We start from the raw sequence: 21,275 nt of genomic DNA, 5'->3' as shown, positions 1-21,275 counted from the left end.
TAAGAAACCGAAACCTATCTCGACGAAATTTTGCATAGATATAGCTTACACCGCGGGGATACTTAGCTTGAAGCGGGCAAAGAAACTGTTGCTGCGGAATTCTCTAAAAACTATATGTATTGTCATTTCACAAACAGACTTTAATTGTATTTCTTTCTACATACATTTTTTTGGCATTACTAAAAGGGGAATCGTGTATTTTTCGGGATAATCGGGCTATGTCACTCCTCTGCCACCAGTACCTATGTCTGTATGCAAACAAGCTGATTAATGTGTTGCTCTGTCGCTGCCTTAGAGAAGGCAAAACTATAAGGACACTTTCACATTTGCTATATTATTATGGAAGAAGAAATTCACACTATTAGTAGTCAGTAGTAGCTTTTGTGGCAGAACTCGTCCGGGGATGTATTACCGTCCGGTCTGAACAGCGGTCTAATTGCAGCCACATTAGCCATGCGTGCCCAGCGATGTTGCTCTGTTTATAGGCAAGTGCGATTTTTGACTCACCATTAGGTCTGCCGTTTGCTTGGTCGATCAATTATTACTATCACAAACCCTGTAGGTATAGTAGCATAACGCTCACAAAATCTACAAGCGAACACACCTGTGAGAGGTGAAAATAACTTCGCCAAATTCAAAGGGTCTTTGTGTAAAATGGATTTCGACAGTCAGTCAACTTTTTACTTTTCCTTTGAATGCCCAAGGGAACGTTCAATAGTGCGGGAAATGTTGTCAGCGGCAGTTGTTTGAGGGACCGGCGCGAACAGCGCACCGAGAGCGGCACACAATTGATTTTTGAATATCGCCGAGTTGTTGTTTTGAACAGCCAGGCGAATATGCTAGAAAAGGAAAAGGCAACTAGTCTTCCGGTTACGGGTGGACTCAATGGCGGATTTATCGAGAATAAATATGCAGCATCCTCCTCGCCCGAAGCTACAATAATTACTGCTCTCTGTTTCAATATTTGCGCAGCTTCGCCTTTCCTAGGTACAGTCATTGCCTCCCTTGCAGTAGGTAGGAACCTACCTACTGAAAATAAAAAGACTTAAATGTGTGGTTTCCTCACTCGCGACATAGTCACCTATTAAGGATTAACACCTATATGGAGGGGATCTGAAAATACTTATGTTTATTTGAATCGCTGACATCAGTTATGAAAAGATTTTATCCAAATCCTCCGAGTGTGAAAAGGGCTATGGTTTGTCATACAATGAATGTTTTGTTTTTATTAAGTATATTTGAAACAAGCATGTTTTACAAAATAATATTAATTTGAATGTAAGCCATCCAAAGCAAGCCAAAATTCACATTACGAGTAACCCGTCCCTGCAAACATTCATGAAGAATGTCGCGGCCAACAGCTAGTAGAACTCATTATTTTGTAATTTTATAAATGAATGAAAATGAATGTGAGTTCATGCTTATTTCGGCCGCCAAGAAGCATTGCTGGTCAATTACAGGTACACTTGTCTTAACAAGCTTCAAGTTGAGGTGTTCCTTGCTTGCCCTGCAAGTGATGCTCTGTTAACACGTTGTCCAGCAGCGCATGTCGATGCTGTGAGTACTGTAATGCGAGAGCGACATGCACCAGTCCGGCACATAGCACGGCTCACTCTTAAAAAACGCAACGGTCCTACATTTGTCACAGCCCCGTTCATATTACAATGGCGTCATCCGAGTCGCCCGCGCGCCAGCCAGCTGATGTATGAACGACTACCTACCCGCGGCTTTGCCCTCTTGTGTCATACTGTCGGTACTAATTGCCCAGTTTGCAAATTGCAAACTTTTTACAAGTCTTTCGATATGTAGGGTAGGTAGGAAGGTAGTTCAAAATTTCATCTTTACCGGTAGGCTACACCTTCAAGTTTTTTTTTGAGTATGTTAAAAATTATAATATATACCATATATACATATATAAATAACATAACATTAAATTATATTCGTATAATGGCATTCATGCAAGCTCATTTCACATTTAAAACAAAGACTGAATCATCTCCTAGTCTCCATTATAACTTTCAAGGCATGTATTCATATAGAGCTAAGCGAAAGCCTGTAAAAATAACAGCTTAAAGGCTGAAACCCGTCGACGGAGACATTTATTTTTTAAAGAAAACTAGCAATTTTCTATAAGAAATTAGGTAAGTTTCAGTTTTGATACCTTTATTGTTTTCGCACTAATTGTAAGATAATGATTACAACGAGCTACGATTATTTAACGAAAGCTACGAGCGTTTCAAGAAGGCGCTGGTATATTCCCATCTCACTAGCACTAAATAAATGCTCGAATCCATCGAATGATAAATGATTGTTTGGTAGAATTCAATTAATTCGAATATCTTGTTTGTTAAACTACCCACTCCACAAGCGTGTTTATAAACAATGTGAGAGTACGTCCACACCGGGCACATATTTTGTCGCACTAAGAATGTTTCGAATGTTTCCTATATTTATTTCTCACCGCGTCATCTCATTTTAACATTACAATCATCAAGTCAATTATAATAAACAAAACTTTTTTAATTGAAGTCACCATTTGGAGAACTTTCAGGCGCTTGAAGCTAGTGATAATTCAAAATATCAAATATTCTTTATTTATGTATGCACTTATGAAGCGTTAATACACATTCTGTGTTTACGTAATTATGAGGTGATTTAATTACTCCGAATGGCTGCTCTCCGCTCTTGCAGGAGGGACAAGTGCGTCTACGCCCATGCGACTATGGGCTTGGCCATCAACTTGTAGGCAACGATTGTTATCATGATGGGAATCAAAATCTTTACGTGCTCCTTGTACGGACGAAGGGCCAGTTGTGGATTTCCAAAGGCTACCACCTATATCTTTGATGTTTCTTGATGTGGGGTATACATTCAGTCGAAAATTACGTCAAAGTTCGAACCGCGTAATGACAAATATGAAATACGATGCCCAGCTCCCGCGCGTTCAGTTCGTTCAAAAAATACTGTAAGCGTTTGTTCGTTTCTCGCCAATAGGCAGCACGTTGCCATTCATCACTTTGACTGCGAGCTCGAATCCGTCGGAACAAAGGTTTGCTTTATTCGCTCGGGAATAGCTTTATAATAATGTTTTTTGCAGTAAGGTGTTAGTTCCACGGGAGAGACAGGCCCCATATGTACGGACAAATTCAGTTGTCACCAGCCGTCCTCTAAAATTGAAAACATTAAAGGAATATAAAGGAGGACTGGCAGCAGCGTCCTTTGTGCTACTACTACCATATATTGCGATAACCAAGCTGTCTGCCGAACGTGCCCAACGTATGGGCAACGCTCAAGGGAAGGGAGAGGCGTCGAGGCGTTTCGAGAGGTGTTTTCAGCCTGGCGTTAAGAAATTGCCAATTATTATATTCAACAAAAAACCCGATAAGTACCTAATAATTCTTGGCTTAACTCTGGAATCGTACCCAGCCTGGTTTTGATTCCGTCGTCCGTAGGTAACTTTTATTTAAAAGTGATTAAAATAATATTTGCCCTATGATAAATTTACACTACTAAAATTAAATTCCAAAAAATATTTGACTGGATAGAAAACATATTTCATCATTAAAAATGTTAATCAGCGCTGTGCTGCGCGTATCAGCGGCAATCTGCCGCAGCGAGATGAACCGGTGTCACGGACGCGCGATAACACCGGCAACGCCTTGTGTTGCTTCTGATTTTCTTAAATTGTAAGTCACATGTTGTTTTAGAACTAGCGGGAAGGCCACACTTTGATTCTATTGCTTTTACTCAAAGCGGCGAATGGACTCAGTTAAAAAACACGCAACCGTCTGTGCAAGTTACCGAAATAATTTGTTTAGTATACTGTAAATCAGATAACGTGAGGTTATTTTGGACCTGCCAATGCACAATTTTAAACAACGTCATAGTACTTATTTACTACATCTAGCTTAATTACACAATTATGAATGAATTTCATAACAACTTGCCAGCAGGCCGCTATGCTCTTATCTCTTAATAGAAAGTGAATGAAAAACTGTGAATGGTGCAGGAGATCTGGTTGGCGCTTTTCGATAGACTGCTCTCTTCTAAGCAGTGGGAGTATCACAAGAAACGGATGGACTGGACGTTCAAGATGTGCTTATAAATATATATATATATATGAATTCAGGGGGTTCTCTGAATCATTTATATTAATATCCCACTTCTAGGAACATACTTCGGCTTATAGAAGAGGGGGATAGTCAGGTTCCGCCACGCTGCTCAATTACGGGTTCTACAATGTGACTTGGATGGAAGATCCTTGAGATTAATAGGGCATTGCAAATATGGTTTTAGTTTTTAGAGTTCCGAAAAAGGGCATTATTTTAAGTTCACTCTGTCCGTACATCTTTACATTGTTTTAAAAGGAACTTACGTGGCATTTTGATTTGCAATTAGATTTTTTGGATCGTTACAATTACTAAAAGTTGAAGAAAATCTTATTCAAAACATAGAATTGCTAAGTTGTTCAACCTATTTTCGTAAAAATGCTTATTGCTTCAAATGGGGTTTGCAACGACCTATACGAAACCCCTGACAGTATAGCTCACAGAAAGTCTACAATTTATGACACAACAATCCATATGTCAATATGTCTATTTGTAATCGATGATGTTGCTCTCACCATCAGATTGTAGCGCTCCCTCATCAGCTGGGAGTACATAATAACTTGTAATAGTAAGTATTGTTGAGTCTTAAGTGTGAGGTTTGCTGCTTACATGATTCGACATTTAAAAATTGTCGGCATGTAGGCGGCTTGGAAGTCAATGACTACATTATTTAGAATTTGGCAATTTTGTAGATGATGGCAATTTTTTTCCATATCTGGCCGGCAAACAGATTAATTTAGAGCCAGCAAATTCATATCAAAATTGGACCCTGCTAAAATCAAACAGAATAGCCACAAAGTTTATACATTATTCATTGCATCAAACTTTGTGCGGTTATGCGGTTTGTATATATTAATAACTAAAACTTATTTTGATTTCAAAAATCAACCAAAATAAACTAATTTTCCTTTAATTATTATGCAATGTGATCATCGTTTCGAACTTAAAGCAAAATATTAATTTACACTGTAATTTTCAGTAATGTTTTACATACCATTAAAATATTAATTCATAGTTAACCATGTCTGCGGCTTTCCTAAATGTACGTCAAACGGATTGATTTCCCAAAAAAAAATAACCAGTAGTAGGTTACATCAGAAGGTATTTCATCCGTGATTATTTAAGATTTTTATATGTTATATGTTATATATTTACATATTTATATATGTTGTATATGATTGTTAGTAGTTTACATTAATTATAGGTAATTTCATGTATGTTTATATCTTATTTGTATTTATATGTGATATACTTATATACATATTATAGTTATATTTATATATCTATATAAATATATTTTATTTATATATTTGTATAATTTTTAAATCTTATTTTCATTGCACATATTACATCATATTGTTTTTTCTTTTACGCCATTGGTTGCCTGGAAGAAATCGCTATGTAGCGATAAGGCCACCAAATTGTACTCTCTTGCTATGTATATATATCTCTGTAACTACTTTTTTCTTTGGTGTACAATAAAAGTTTATTCATTAATTAATTCATTAATTCATAAAAAAATTATAGATTTCATTTTAGAATTCTTGTTTTATACTTTCATACTTTTTAGTGCCTTTGTGTATGGAATATAATGTCAACACTTCAAACCTCATTAAAGACCACGTACCTGCTTGTACATGCATTGTAAGAACTGACTAAGCTACTGATAGCAGAAGCTTAGTCGGTGCTTCAAGTTTAGCTAATTTTATTTCATATATTCATTGTTGACTAGCCTGCTGCCTGCGATTTCATCCGCGTTTATTTTGGGTTTTTATGAATCTCGGAAGAACCCTTTGTTTTAATAACTGTTTGATAAAAATTGGTCCAAGATGACCGCCTGGCGATGGATTACAATTTTTTCCAAAACTCCCTCAATATGGGTATCCAAATTTCAACTTAAAATTTCCCCAAGATAAGTTAAAGGGTCAAGCAATGCATAACAATCGTCATTATTAATTATCCAGTGGGTAACTATTACGAGCAACTTTTCAGGGTTAAAGTGAATTCCAGGTCCAATACATACTCGTATGTGCCAATTTTCATCGAGATCGGTTCAACGCTTGAGCCGAGCACAGGTAACAAATAAACACATTTATAATATTGAGAGGAAATGCCCTGCGGGAGTGCATATCAATTCAACACAATACATCTCTTTACATAGTTGGTGCAAAACAAAGTCACTCTCGCTGTCTGTGCCTTTCAAACTACACAACATATTTTAATGCAGTTTTGTGCACTGGACAGTGTTTCATGACGAAGGTTTATATTTAGAAAAAAAGGGGAGAAAAGCAAAGAAATTGGAAGATTTGTAATGCCATGTCATAACGAACAATTCTTTTGCATTTGCTAGCTAAATCTTACGAGATTGTTTATACACACACCGGCATATTTAGCGGAACACAAAAAAAAGGTTTGATATCAGTATCATATAAGGTTGCTGTTTTGTTTATACATCATTTAATTAAAAAATAAATATTATCAAATTAAGAAAACAACTGACCATCACATTTTATACAATTGTTTTAATTATATAAATACACCTTATCTGGGGCGAACTTTTAGTATTTCTTCAAAATTTCATTGAAATTCTTTTTTTTGTTAGTTTGTTTTAATCGCGTATCTTTATGCAGTTGAGGACTGAATTATGCCAGTCTTAGCCCCAACGGAGATTGCCAGGGAACTCGAAATCGGAAGAAATGGTCAAACCTACAGAGTGATATCCAGAGATCTTCGTCGACGTTGGGATCATCCCGTTTCATTCGACTTCGTGTACGTAGGTACCCCCGTTTGATGGCCGTCCAAGCCCGACATGAGTTAGAAGCAGTGCGGGGTGTAACCTTAAGTGAGCGTACGGTAAAAAGAAAGTTCGAAGAAGCTGGTTTGGGTTCATTTGTGCCCGCCAAGGCTCGATGTAAATCACCGTAGAAACAGATTAACTTTTGCCCAGGAACATCGACTATTGAACGCGGATTTAATGTGATTTCATTTTAAGTAAAACAAATGAAACTTTAAATAACAAAAGAAATCTTGTAAGTAGAATTTACTTGACTGCAGACCGCTATATAATATTAGAGAAGTTTTAGAAAAAAATGTCGTACCGTTTGCCCCATATATCGGTGACGATTTTGTTTTAAGCAGGATAATGCTCGGCCGCATACCGCTCGGGGAACTCAAGCTTATCTTAATGATATGAATATCACTGTTAAGGAGTGGCCGGCGAGACCACCGGATACGAACCCAATAGAGCACGTTTGGGACTTGCTCAAAAGAATAGTTAAGTACAGAATTCCAGCTCCTCCCAACGTGGGTGAACTGCGAATCCGCGTAGTTGAGGAAAGACTTAGACTATCCCAGGAGACCATCGATAACATTATTCTCAGACGCTTAGACGGGTATAAACTATAATAAGAGCACGTGGAGGAAAAACGCGATATTAATCACCATTTTTCTAATTTAATTGATTGTTATTTTAATATTAATTTTCACTTTTCCCGGTTACATGAAAAGTTCCATGATGTACCATTTTTGACAAATAGCCATTACTCGCAAAATCTGTTCTTAATGTGATCTCATTTTAAGTAAATGAAATGAAACTTTGAATACCTAATAAAAGAGTATAGTAAGTAGATTTTAAAATAAAACCATATTTTTTTAATTATGGATTTTTTTTGTGTTCCGCTAAATATGCCGGTGTGTATATTAATGTACTGCGGAACTTTATGATTGATCTCATCACACGAAACTGCTCCACATTAGTACCTACACTGCATCCTTGCGAAGCCGGAGGGTTAGGTGAAATAATTGACAGTCTCTGGATGGAATAAAAGAAACGTCTTAGTATAGTAGATTTACGATACGATTTAGTATTCTGCAAGAATAAAAGTCAAGCAAACAAGGTCGATGATGTAACGCCATCGTGACGAGCTGATAGCGGCCCGATACGAGCGCGTCATGGCACCTCGTGAACCGCGCTTATTATTATATACCAATTAATATACAGGGGGCCCGACAATCGAGCGCTACGACCACCTCTCCTAACATAACATATTTGCCTCGCTAGTCCACTTGTTACGATGTTCAGTTACGGACCTTTAGGTATAGAGTGTTTATTTCCAGGATTCAAAATAGAAAAGGTACCTATTAGTTTTTCTGTCCAGAAACTCTGCCGAAATACGAATCAATTTTTCTACGGACATGCGTCTGAATTCACGTAAAACATTACTTTTTTTTTTTTTACCTGAAAACGCTACATAGTCTAAAAACTTATTTCGCGGGATTGTAACCTTTTACTCGTAAGAAACGAAATTTTACTCTTTTTAAGCAGCCGAATTTCAAAAGCTCGATAAAATACATTTTCTCTGTGATAATTAATACTGTACAATAATTAAAAATTGATTTTAAGACCACGCTTGTATACAATGCCTATTCCAAGTTTACACATCCTGTATTTAAATCTTACGACGGAGATAAAATATTTCTGTACGTCTCATGAAATAAACACATATGACGTTTATAGAAGTACCTAGTGTACAGCTCAAGTGTTTAACACTATGACATAAGCACCCGTGACGAAAATATTCTTCCAGGGCGCTGCCTGGTCAACAATGCATCCCTCTTCTGGCCTATAGCCGCGGACGTTATGTATCAAACCAGTTTATAGTAAACATCATCATCAGAAGCCCAGTTAATTTCCCTGCAGGGCACAGGCCGGTCAGCGTCACCCACGGTGACTTTGTCGCCGCGGCTCGGCAGCGATACAAACGCAAATAGACCGCGAAATAGTTTAAATAGTTTAATAATTTCTGATATGCGACCTTTGCCCGCGTACCCATGAGTTTGTACTGATACTACGGTACAAATGCGTATAAAGATGGCGATAATCCACTATTTGAAAACCTCAATCACGTAAACATTGCCCATCTAAAATGACCGTCCCGATGACACTCCGCTCCCGTCTCCGCTTACTTAGAATACTTTGAATTCCTTACAACAAATGACTGCGCATAATGTAAAAAGATGGGTGATGGACTTTGGAAATATGAAAGATAGTCCGATATCAATCACTCTCAGCTCCTACCACTAACAAAGAATAGTAATCGTTAAAGGAAGAATCAAAATCGCATGATTCTGATATGCTCAAGATTAACCAAGAAAATATAAAACCGTTATTATTAAGTCCTCGTGAATGTGGCAACACTCACTAAATATATTCAGTTTCACTTAGCCTTAATTGAGGGGTTGCAGTCCACTGAGAAGTTCTGTGCTCTATCTCCAATCATATTCATCAGATCTAAACGTAAATCGATCGTAATCGAATCGGCGATCTAATAAAATTGTAGAACACAAAAGCTGGTGACATAACTATGATAGATATATTCCCTCGCTGACTTTTACTAGGTAATAATAAATTCTTTAATCATCTAGTTAGTAATTCTTATGTATTGTAGTTTTCTCAGCGCACGCAATTTTTTTTACACGTCATTTCATAGGCAACCTTTGGCTACGTTGGGCTACAATATTGCAATTTATTTTTATGTAAAGTATAGGCTATATTATTTCCTGCAAGTTTAGCTTTATTTTTGCGAAGAAATATTTATAAGGGTACAAACAAACAAAAAAACTTTCACCTTTTTAATATTAGTATAGATAAAGATAAAAAATAAATAAAAAAAGATAATAATAAATTAATTTTAATTTTTTCGTTTACGGTAAAGCAATAAATTATATTAAATTCTTAAATTAACTTATTAATGGAAGTGCTGCAAACCGTCCCACTTCAGATAATGCGAAAACTGATTAGGTTAACTTACAATGAAGTGACCTAGCCAAAACTATTTAGTTATCAACTACAATGAACGCTCGACATAGGTATCTGGTAAACGTGCCCACGCCCCCTGCTCTGGTGCCTGTGTCCAGTCTACACCGACGCTGCATTTCCTAGAGCAGAGTTTCAACTCCAGCTTTCAACTCTTTTCCAACAATCATCGCTGCGTAAGTTAAAATAGACAGTAGATAAATTGATTTATTTTGCTTCCATCCAAAATTTTACAGTTTAACATAGCAACCAATCAAAATAACACTAAAATGAAAATGTTAAATGATGTTTGAAAAATAGCAATCTTTTGTACAATATGTGTATGGACCTGTGCTACTTAAATGAAATGGGTATGTATAAAATCAAAATGATTGAATTTCTCAGGTCGGCGAGCCCCGCGTCGAATCGCGGTAACCGAACGCCCGACTTTTAAATCACTTACTTTTTTACGTGTTTATTGTTTTGCCACCAAACGGATTTATTGTTAAATGCATATTTGTTCCCGGTGTTTTATAGTCTTGACACATTAGCACGTTCTCGGGTGCGAGCTTAGTTTTGTGCTTTATTGTTTTAAATAAATTCCACTATTTAAGTGATATTTCGAGAGCTAATCTGCGGCTTATTTCCGCTTAAGGTCGGCCACACCTGCACCGCTGAAATACACATTAGAAGCCAGCCCACAATACTTATGACCTGGATATGATTTTACGATTGCGAGCAGCGTAGCGTAGAGTAGCGAGGATACAAAGTAATATGACGTTAAAAAGACGTTTGAATGACATGCAAAGTGTGATCTGTGTCCATCTGGGGCGTAGGTGTTGATCTCCATACGCCTGTAATTACACAGGCAACCGCGCCCTTCAGCCCGGAACACAACAATGCTGCTTAGTGACAGCAATGCTGCTTTTCGGCAGAAATAAGCGTGACGGTAGTAATTCTCCAGGCGAGCAGTTACTACTACAGGTACTGCATATAGCCGTAAGAATCTATAACGGCGCGCGTTATCTGGTGCACGGGAGGCGAAAAGAGTCGCGCGCGCGAAATTATTGTCTGAAGAGCGTCAGGCAGAAAGACGAGGCCCGGGAACCGGGATTCAGTAGCAGTGATAACCCAGAAGTGTATACGGGTTTTTAGCAGGGGTTTTAAATAAAAACCTCTTACACATCTGACAATCCTTATCATTACTAATATAATAAATGAGAAAGCGTGTTTGTTTGTTTATCCTTCATTGTTTAGATTTAGTTGAACGGAGTTATTGGCGGAGAACGCGGGCAAAAGATAATGCAATACATTCCAAGATACTAGACAGGTTTAGTACTTCAGGTACAAGTGGTTTCTACAACTTGAGCGGCCGTACCAGTATTCGCGTATCGCATGCACTGGGACTCATACATTTCTCTTCTCTAATTGTTTTAAAGCGGTAGAGGCAATGTAGTTTACAAATTAGGTACAATATGGTAGCTAACTGTTACAAATGTTGTGTTGTAATTCGAGTGTTCGTTCGCGGCGGCAAGGTGACGTGGACACAACAGTGTCTTGTTATTAAGATGACTAGGCAGGCAGGTAAGGACTCACCGGGGGCGGCAGCTGCGCGTGCGCGTAGAGCGGCGCGCGGCGCGGCTCCGCGTACGCGTGCGGCAGGTCGCCCATGGCGCGTGCGCAGGGGGCGCTGTGCTCGGCACTCAGGCGCGAGCCGCCGGCTCCATCCGCGCGGCCCACTGCAACAAGGCTGCGGTTACTACTACATCCCGATATTAGGTATTAACTCTCGTGCGGTTGCAATGTGATGGCTATTTTACAATGCAGCTGCTTCATGCGTCTCGTGTTTGGCCCCTCCGAGTACGGGTCACGAGGCTCTGGATGACGAGAAAGCGCAGCGTTGGTAAACTTAGTAGGTCGAAAGACGACCTCAAAGTAGTCGATAAAATCTCTAAAAAGTCCTGGGTATCCATCAGTTGAAGCCGCAGCGCGTTACAGCGGTGGTATGAATTCGATCAATTGCGGTCCTTGCACGCTGCAGAAAAAAATATTTGAATTCCTAATTTAATCAGAAGAAATCAAAACTTTTATCTTTGTAAACTCGAATTATTTTGAATATAACTGAGAGTTACTGAACATCAATCAATTGTGAGAGTAAAGGAACATTAGAGGGTCTTTCAATGTTCGACATTAAAAATCGCTGCGTATGTTGTTATATCAGAAAAAGGAGGACCCAATTTAGTAACAATGTCATCGTTTCTACTATGTCAATATATTTATATATCAAAGTTTTATCTATTTATATATTATATATATATATTCATATATATTCATATTAGGTCAGTGTATACATGTCATAATTTTAAGATTAGTTATTATAATGCAAAACTTTTTTTCTTGTCGTCTTATAGGTTAGGAGTTCTCGGGTGGAGTAAAACAAATAATTTAAGAGCCCTTTTTTGAGGGCTAGAAACGTTTAAGAAGCATTTGTTTGATATCGCGGCAACAAATTAAATATCGTTAACCCATTGAATGACTACTCTTGCTTTTGTAATACTTCCACATTATTGTTTACACACACCGCTGACTAAGAAATGCACACATAATATACAATTTTTGAATGAAAAAGTTCTCAGGACGAGGTATCATTCCTCCTTTGTTTGAAGTCGGTTAAAAATACAAGCAAATTTATAGTAATAGATACAAGAAAGTTAAACCTACAATTATTAATTAAGTATAATATATGGTGTTATATCCAACGCGTAGTCAAGTCATCCGGATCCATTGGTACGACGGGGAATGAATTTTCCAACCAAAATATAGTTCCTGATTCGAGCGGAACCAAACGAATATGATTTTAGAATCTATATATATATATAACACTGTGATAGTGGTGTATATAATAAAATACGGTGAAATCATGAGCATAGTGGACGGAGGTCTTTGTGTGAAGTTGATGATAAAGATGAGCTCCTAGAGTTCAAATGCAAGGTTTAACATGCATTTGACCACAATTGCATTCTTTTCACCTGCAAATCAGCCTAGCCATAGGTATTGCTTAACTTATAACAGCAATTAGCTGAAGTAATCAATATTAGACTACGTTCAGCATATTGTGTAGGTAACCTACAGCTATTACAACATTTTTATTCATGAACTTTGTAACAATGCAATAGTCAGTAGATCATTATAATCGTTCCTAGAGTTCTTTACCTTTAGACAAGAACCCAATTTACTAATATAATGTAATAATAAAAATAGTTCCTGAATAAAACTAATTATTAAAAATATTTACGTTCAGATTCAAATAATATGTGCCTACACGAATAGACACGTTCAATTATTGATTACATTGTTGACCCTTGTCAACACGGATTTAACTCCTTTTTCAGTTAGCAGTCCTAGCACGTCCGTGTTTAAGACGTTAGTAGCCGCTAAACCGTGAAATCAATTGTAATATTTTCGGATTGGAAAACAAAACGTCTTCCTAAGTAGTAAGTTCCTACGCATATTGTAACGCGCAACTATGGAACTCAACAAGGCGCGTGGCCCGGCCCGCACGCGACACCTTTTTTTAATACCAAATAGACTCGCACTTGACTAAAATCATGCCCGACGGAAAGCAATTATGAGATGATGATGATGAATATATAATATTATATTAGTTATTCACTCTTGCTTTGGAAGTGCTTATACAAACAATAGCCGGGACGGTATTCCGCACGTTAGCGTTAGCGCTTTGGATCGGAAACGTGGATAAAGGCGTTTTGTACGAGTTGATTGAGTGTCCATCAAATAGGATGCCCCGCTCACGGCGTCTCGCTGTTCTGACGGTGGAACAAAGAGCAGCCGATGGATTGAGATGAATTTTTAACAACGTTGTATTTCAATTATAATAGTGTTTTGGCGTCGCATCGAATGTCCGCCTGCAGAGAGGGTGGCTCGGCGAGTAGAGTCTCTCTTTCGTGAGAAGCATTTTTGAAATATTATCTACTTATACATTAATTTTAGCGCGTTTAAATGTCTACGCCATCGAAATGGGCTGAGCTCGCACTGGCAGCCGACACGTGACTGATCGCGTTGCCAGCCGTTTAGGGATTATTGAATGCTGATATAGGAAAAGAGTTACTTCCAAACCGGCAATGGAGTCATTCAAGAGTCACAAACTGAAGATGTGACGTTCCAAAAAGGCTTTAGCCGACGACGCGTACAAAGTATGAATTTAAATTAGTCTATAAATTTGCTTAACTAGCACATGCTATAAACGAGCTTTATTTCATTATTATTAATTATTGCAAATGTTGTGGGCGCCTGAGATCAGCCCGCTACTACCTACGCATCACAGTAGCGTGTTGGTTCAATGCTCTGATTCTCCTACGACAGAGAAGACTAGTGCCTGGCAATGGGATGCTGTTCATTGGCTGAGGGTGAGTTGTTTTAAGTAAGTAGGCACAACGGAGGCCACTTCACAAGTCAATGGTTCAATTGTTAACGTGGATAAAAATATAGGCAATTTTAAGTGATCCTCTGAGCTTTCTAACCTTGCCATTCCAGGCCTTTAGCATAAGCTTACGTATAAAAAATAAAACGACTTCTTCAGAAACATCCACGTTGAGAATAACGATATAAGTACGCGAATGAAGTCGAACAGCGGAGTGGCAACATAAAGTGTAATTGGTGACAATATATCAAACAGTAACGGATATCAGTGTATACTCCACCGGTCATATCAAAGCTTCCGGTGCGTGGCTAATGCCTAATACTCTGCAGATAGTTTTTCATAAACATAGTTCCATTGTGGATTACTAACATACAGTGAGAGAAAAGTATTTATATATGTTTGTGACTACTACTTGCTACTGCATATTCTACAGCTACTACGTCCTACTTAGTACTAAAGTTCTAATAAAAGTGGCAACACTTTATGTCTTCATTATCGTTGAGCCTTAAGTGACGGGTGTGCTGCTGTCCGCTGAGGAGTTCTGTCTTTAATCATGTTCATCAGTTTAAACGAAATGTAGGCTTAGCTAAACTTATAGACAACCTATCAATTTCAAATAGAATTAATTAAATCGGTTAACATTTGACAGAGTTGATAAACACTTTCATCCGGTCTCCCAAAGGAACTGAGCTGAATTTCGGGATAAAAAGTATCCTGTGTTCATCCTCGCAGTAACTCTAATCGTGCAAGGTCTCATTTGAATTCATTCAGTAGTTTCAGCGTTAAGCGTGGCCCAGATATATACAGAGAGACAGACGGACAGACAAAAATGAAAAAAAAATACATCTTGATTATAGAGAGCCTCCAAATAATGTTTTGTAAATATGTTCAATGTACAGAATTCAACAGTAACAGTTTTATTTGATGTATAGAATAGCGGTCCCTCGCGATTGGATAGAAGCAGGCGTTACTTTGCGGAAATCCATAGTATATTATGAAAACTAAGCTTAATTTGCTATACTCCGCGAACAGCAGGAGAATCTGTATCGTGTAATTTATAATTTCTTCAATCCGCATGCTCCTCACCAAACAGATCCTCGGCAATGTACCCTCAAGGTAGGTCTCTCGCGACTTTGGCCGCGAATGAGTCACCCTTAAAAGATGGGCATATGATGTCGCAAACTGTTCTTTAGAATTGAAAAGAGAAGTAGGTACGGTAAGGAGAGGAGCCGTATTCGCGTTACGTACCGTTTACGTATCACACTAACCGGAATCTGTCAAAAAGGATAATTTCTGCTGTTTTCGCAATATTTCTTATTGAGAAGCGTGGTCGTGGTAGCTGATGGTCGTAGTGTGAAATAATATAGCTTTAAGCCGGTAATTAGTCCATCCAAAACAAAAAAAATCCAATTCGAACCTGTTCCTGAGATTAACCCTTTAAAAAACCATTTAACAGAATTAATATCACGCGGTTCCATATCTATATCGTATTATCTCTATAAACATACTTCCAACTTTTGAGCAGTAAAACGGAAAGTCCCTCGTTTCAAATAATTAAGAGGATAAGTTTACTTATTTAGGTAAGAATTAATAATTTTTGTTACTATGACCAATAAACACGACCTAAAGATTTAATATTTAAAAATTACTCTTTTTTCCTGAATATAAAAGTATTATACATATGCTGTCGCTTTGAGTTGATAATGTCAACGCTCAATATGTTTTTTTGTAGACATTATCAAGCTCTACAACTTTTCTGCAGAACTCAATCAGCGTACAACTGACATTATGTACTATCTCTAAGACTTCTCTGAAACAGAACAGAAGCCGGAGAATCTGTATGGTGTAATTTATAACTTCTTTAATACTCCACCCAAACAGGTCCTCGGCAATGTACTCGATACGCACGTTTTGCTCCGGAACCGGAGCATCCTCAGGAAATGTTTATTTTATCTATGCATTTGATACCTATCTTAGATATATCTTCGATATCATGGAATTCCGCAGAGTAACGCCTGTTTCTATCCACCATTCCCCACCTTTTTCTTCGGGCCTCTAGCCTATTGGTGCTGCACTAATGGATAATGTAGTCTCTCAAAAGGCAGTTACTTATTTAATTATTAGTTATTTGATTATTAAAGCCTGCCTCCCGCTCTGGGTCACAGTGTGATTTCACTTAATTGCGCAGATTTCACACTTATCATAACGTTTCAAATCACATAGGCAAGAAATACAACCGAACCAAAAACATACAACCTTAGATTAGCGCATTGGAACATAAGTACGTACCTACATGCAAACGTCAGAACTGTTCATCTTTATAATATTAGACTGTTTTGCACGCACTATGTTTTTGGTAGCTTTTAAACGCATCGATTACTTATCTACTGGAATATGATTCTGCATGGACGCCTTTTATATTATTTCATAAGTATATAATTAGGACTGCGCAATTATTGCAGTAGATAAAGAAGATAAAATAACCTTAATATTGTAAATAATTAACTTAAAATACTAAAGGACCATCGGATACTGCGATATGTAAATAATAATTATTAGTCCAACGGGTTGCGTTTCAATCACGAAAGGGTTTTGTATGACTCTTTCGTAACAGTTATATTAATAAATTCTCAAAAAATATGCAGCATGCTGAAGCAGAAGTAGGTAGCGACCTCAAGGAGGTAGTAAGTACTTACTACCTCCTTGAGGTCGCTACCTACTTTCGCGAGCGCAATTGCCGCGAAAAGAAATACGTATAGGTACAACCTGCTGCTTCAACTAAACAGTGGGGCAGCTTGCGGGCCGCAGACACCGGGCTACAGCCAGCATTGTTTCCGGGGACTAGTTATGTCGACACTCAGCTTTTAGTTCTTGAAAGAACCCAGTAATTCTGTTAGGTAAATTGGATTAATTATCAGCCGCTTTGAAATGAACCTACTCAATAAATATTTAATCGACAAAATAACGATTATTTAAATGACAATTGTTTTTATTATTAAAAGTTCCGCCACCCTAGCAGCGTTGCCATTTAATTGTCTTTAATTATAACATTTATATTATTGTTTATTGAAGGTAAAGTATATGGCAAATTTGACAAATTTGGTCCTTTTGTCCGGTTTCCACATAAGAAATATGTTCACTTTTCTCCATTTACAGTCAATACATCAAAAGGAGATGTGATCAAATGTTTGTTTCCGATAAATTCGATAAGTAGCCTTGAAAAATTTAAAACCAATTTGTTTTTCTTCATAAATTGTTTTATATCTCTTACCCCTTAGTTCCCATGTAATATTATTTGTATCGTAAACATAATCGCGGAAGTTTTAAGTCTAAGAAAACTATTGAAATTATCTAGCATATGAAGTTTTTATAGGTACAGTAGCAATATTGCAAAATAAAATTGAGATAAAAATACTTTTAAAAGCAAGAAAAAATTTTGGGTCGGCTCAAACTAAGCTCCGAGAAATTACCTAAAGTTATCTAGAAGTACAACCTGGGCTTCAACAAAGTCAGGCTTCGTAAATAATTTAATAAGTACATTGTATAAAAATCGTATTACCGGATTCGTTAAAAATTAAGTTAACTTTAATACAATAAATCAAACTTATCACCTACTCATTCATAACAAAGCAATCACTGATTTAAGAGATTTTTATGGTGCAATAAAAATGCATACGAGCGCCGTAAAGTGTTAACTAATAGAAAACACATATTTCAGCATTACTTACCCACTTTTAATGAGTTCAGATCGCTGGGAAATCCTAGAGCTTTTTGAAAATCCACGTTTAAACGTTACAAATCGTTGTTTTGAACACTAAATAACACAAAAAGTCCGGGTGTGCACTTTCAAAGTTTGTGAAGTAGCGAGCGTACGGTAAGCGGGCGCTGGGCGGGCGGCCGAGCGTGCGGTCGCGGCGAGCGCTAGCGTAGAAGAGCGGCGCCAGAGCCCTCCGAGCCGCCGAGCGCCGTCCGAGCGAGCCGGGTGGACGGGCGTGCGTGGGCGGACCACAAACTACTACGGACTTAGGAAAAAAATCGTTGCAACTCACACCTACGCTGACGTCCTAACTGCAAGGCAATTGTATGGTAGAAGATCGTTTTCTCAGAAAACCGGACGTTTTCTTGGTCAAGGGAAACGTAATCGTGTACTGAGCTCGAGTGGGGCAAGGCGAGGTGTCATTGGTTGAGCTAACGCGTCGGACGCCAATGGCGGCGAAAGGTGGAGTCGCAGTGCATCGCCACGAAATTTGGCAACACAAGTTGCCTCCCTTGGTTCTAGTATTTAACGCCGCGCCGCGGACTTGGCACCGCAGTCGCACTCAGGTGGTGACAACCATGAAGGCGGCACAAATACAGATTTCGCTAGTAGCATGGCCGACGAAAACCAGTGGCTCATCAAGCGCTACAGCTAACCATTGGCCCTGGTTCAAGTCGAAGGGAAATGTTAGATCTGGTCCGTCCGTCCGTCCCCAGTCCCGGTAGTGGCCCACAACTAACTTATTGGTTACACCATCTAACATTGCCTCTGTCATTTCTCATTGAACCATAATCAGGTTTAGCAAGTTAAAGCCACATTCTAAACTCGAGTTCTCTTTTTTAAATAGCGAGGTCCGTGGTGTACAATCAACGCGAGATGTTTTTCTATGGAATGCACATACTTTTCGTGAGTCCACAACGTCAGAACTGCGCTTTCAAGCGGCATCGCCGTGGCTTTCTAATAAACTTAGTTGTTCAAGTGTTGGAGCATACTAATTTTAAGAAACCGCAGCTAAAGAGAAGTTATATTCACTAACTGTTCGTTGCCCAATGCATTTCCGTACACCGCACGCGTGTTCACCACCTAACCTAACACCTGTGATGTGCTTCACCTTCAGCTACTGACAAGCAAACGGGCACGTATACTTGCTTCGAGATTGCAAATGGGCAGCAATCCAGATTCAAAGCTACGTCTTTTTGTTAGAGATTTAAAATTCCGGGCAAGGATGGAACGTAAACCGAGTTATTATTTATTGCAAGAAATAAGAAATAAATTCTCTTTTTCAAGTCATAATCCAACACGCACATACTAATAAAATATATACAAGTTGTATCTACTATGTATCCCTACCCCGCGGTTTAGGTCGCAGCATTCTACTGCTACACTGAACACAACTTTAATCAATAAATCGGCTACCCTTCTTGAAATTCCGGGTAGTTCAGATATCCAAACATACTGTTCAGCTTTGTATATTGAGTAATAAGGAGCTTCAGCGATGCAACTTATTTCAACACATTTCAACAACCGCCTGAAGCGCGCGGACACTCTACAACTAGCCACATAGCGGTGGTAGTGGTAGAGACACCACCAGCAGACACACTCGACTTTTGATAAACGACTAAGACACCGGGAGGTATCTTTGCATCGTTCGAGTCCATGTAGGACTGACGTGCATCGATAATGCAGTCGTTTTTACATCAAAATACCCAGCAACTCAATGTCATGATGATTGGCTGTTAATCAAATATAATATTAATTGTTTCTTGGAAACTATATATTAACTATTTAATAAAATAACTGTAACACTTTTCAAAAAGCTTATTATAAACCTTCCGGCTAAGATGGTGCCCGCTATGCGATAACTCCTACCATAGTTACCAGATCTTTAAAATCCTTAGTCAAATTCTAATTCAAATTCATTTATTTGCTTTTAACATAACAAAATATTAACTTTTTGTATCTTTTTGTGTGACGTGTAAATCTAAAAGTATCTATATTGAGCTAAATGGCAGAAAGATAGGTTCCTTCTACGATACGTTGAAATCGGCATTTAGTTAGAGACACCTACATTTAGTTAGAGACACCTACATTTTAATTTACGTTACTACTTATTAATGCATTTAATAAATAGGCTAATAAGAAGATTCAAATGCGGTACCAATAAAGTGGGAGAAATAGAGGAAATAGGATAGCATACAGGACAAACGGATTCTATGGTAGATAATAATTCGCGATGCATTCATAATAAACGCCGTAAATTTTAAAAATTTGCTGGTAGCTTTCTTTCTGTAGGAGGGTATAGGCACCAAAGGGATTCCTCCCAAGCAAGCCCGTAATCAGGAGTACTACCCAGAAAAAGTCGCGGGCATCCAGTTAAATCAACCGGAGGTGCAAACTACTAGTAGGTACACTTACTATCAGATTTCGAAAAATTGTACCCTAGAGGAGATTGGGGGGGCGTTACAATTATTTATACATATAATTATAATTGTTGATAACATCCTAAAGGTTTTTTTATAGTAATAAATGATGGACCAAGCTGTGGTCACCTAATGGTTAGTGAAAAACTATAATTTGTTACATAAACAGAGGGACACTTTGAATGCCATGCAAGGAACGCATCCTATGAATTGACATAATAGGTGCTACTACTAAAACTTCAAGTGCGGAAAAGTCTATGTAAGATGAGCAGTCAATGATTGCAACTATCTATAATTTCCAAATAATACTGGTTGCCTCTGGAAGTAGGAGGGACATCTTTAGAGCTAAAACACATATCTATATATATAAAAATGTTATGTTGGTTTGTGTACGCTTCAAAAACTCAAAAAGTTCTGCAATGATCGGGCTGAAATTTTAGCATAATATATAATACGCATCAAGGACTGTTTTTACCTTTTTTTCTCAACCATTTAATTACAATGTGCCACAGCGAAGCGTGGCAGAGTACAACTAGTCATGTATACGTCTTAAGGCGTTAAGTTCTGTATCGGCAACTATATTGGCCGGATCTTCAAAAAATGTCGGCATAATTAAACTAATAATAAACTGCGGGAGAAAAATTATTAAAATCGGTTAAGGAATGGCGGAGTTATGGAGTAAAATCGACTAAAACAAACATCGTTTTTCCCGAACGAATCTTATTGTTTTTCAAGATGCAGAGTATATTTTACT

At 38.0% G+C, this 21,275-nt stretch overlaps 1 protein-coding gene across 1 annotated transcript in view; it reads right to left on the bottom strand.

Annotated features, from left to right (window-relative positions):
- LOC120636569 (forkhead box protein L2-like) overlaps positions 1–18,329 on the bottom strand; it is an 84,408-nt gene extending 66,079 nt beyond the window's left edge. Inside the window, exons 1-2 of the mRNA XM_039908104.1 lie at positions 18,073–18,329; positions 11,500–11,642 (exon numbers count right to left, since the gene is read on the bottom strand). Coding sequence (XP_039764038.1) covers positions 11,500–11,574 — 75 coding nt within the window. The 5' untranslated portion in view covers positions 11,575–11,642; positions 18,073–18,329. The remainder of the gene's footprint in view (positions 1–11,499; positions 11,643–18,072) is intronic.
- Positions 18,330–21,275: the final 2,946 nt, after the last annotated feature.

This window comes from Pararge aegeria, chromosome Z, assembly GCF_905163445.1.
Source record: "Pararge aegeria chromosome Z, ilParAegt1.1, whole genome shotgun sequence".
NCBI lineage: Eukaryota > Metazoa > Arthropoda > Insecta > Lepidoptera > Nymphalidae > Pararge > Pararge aegeria.
Note: the sequence above shows the minus strand (reverse complement) of the source record. Positions and strands in the feature narration are given on the sequence as shown.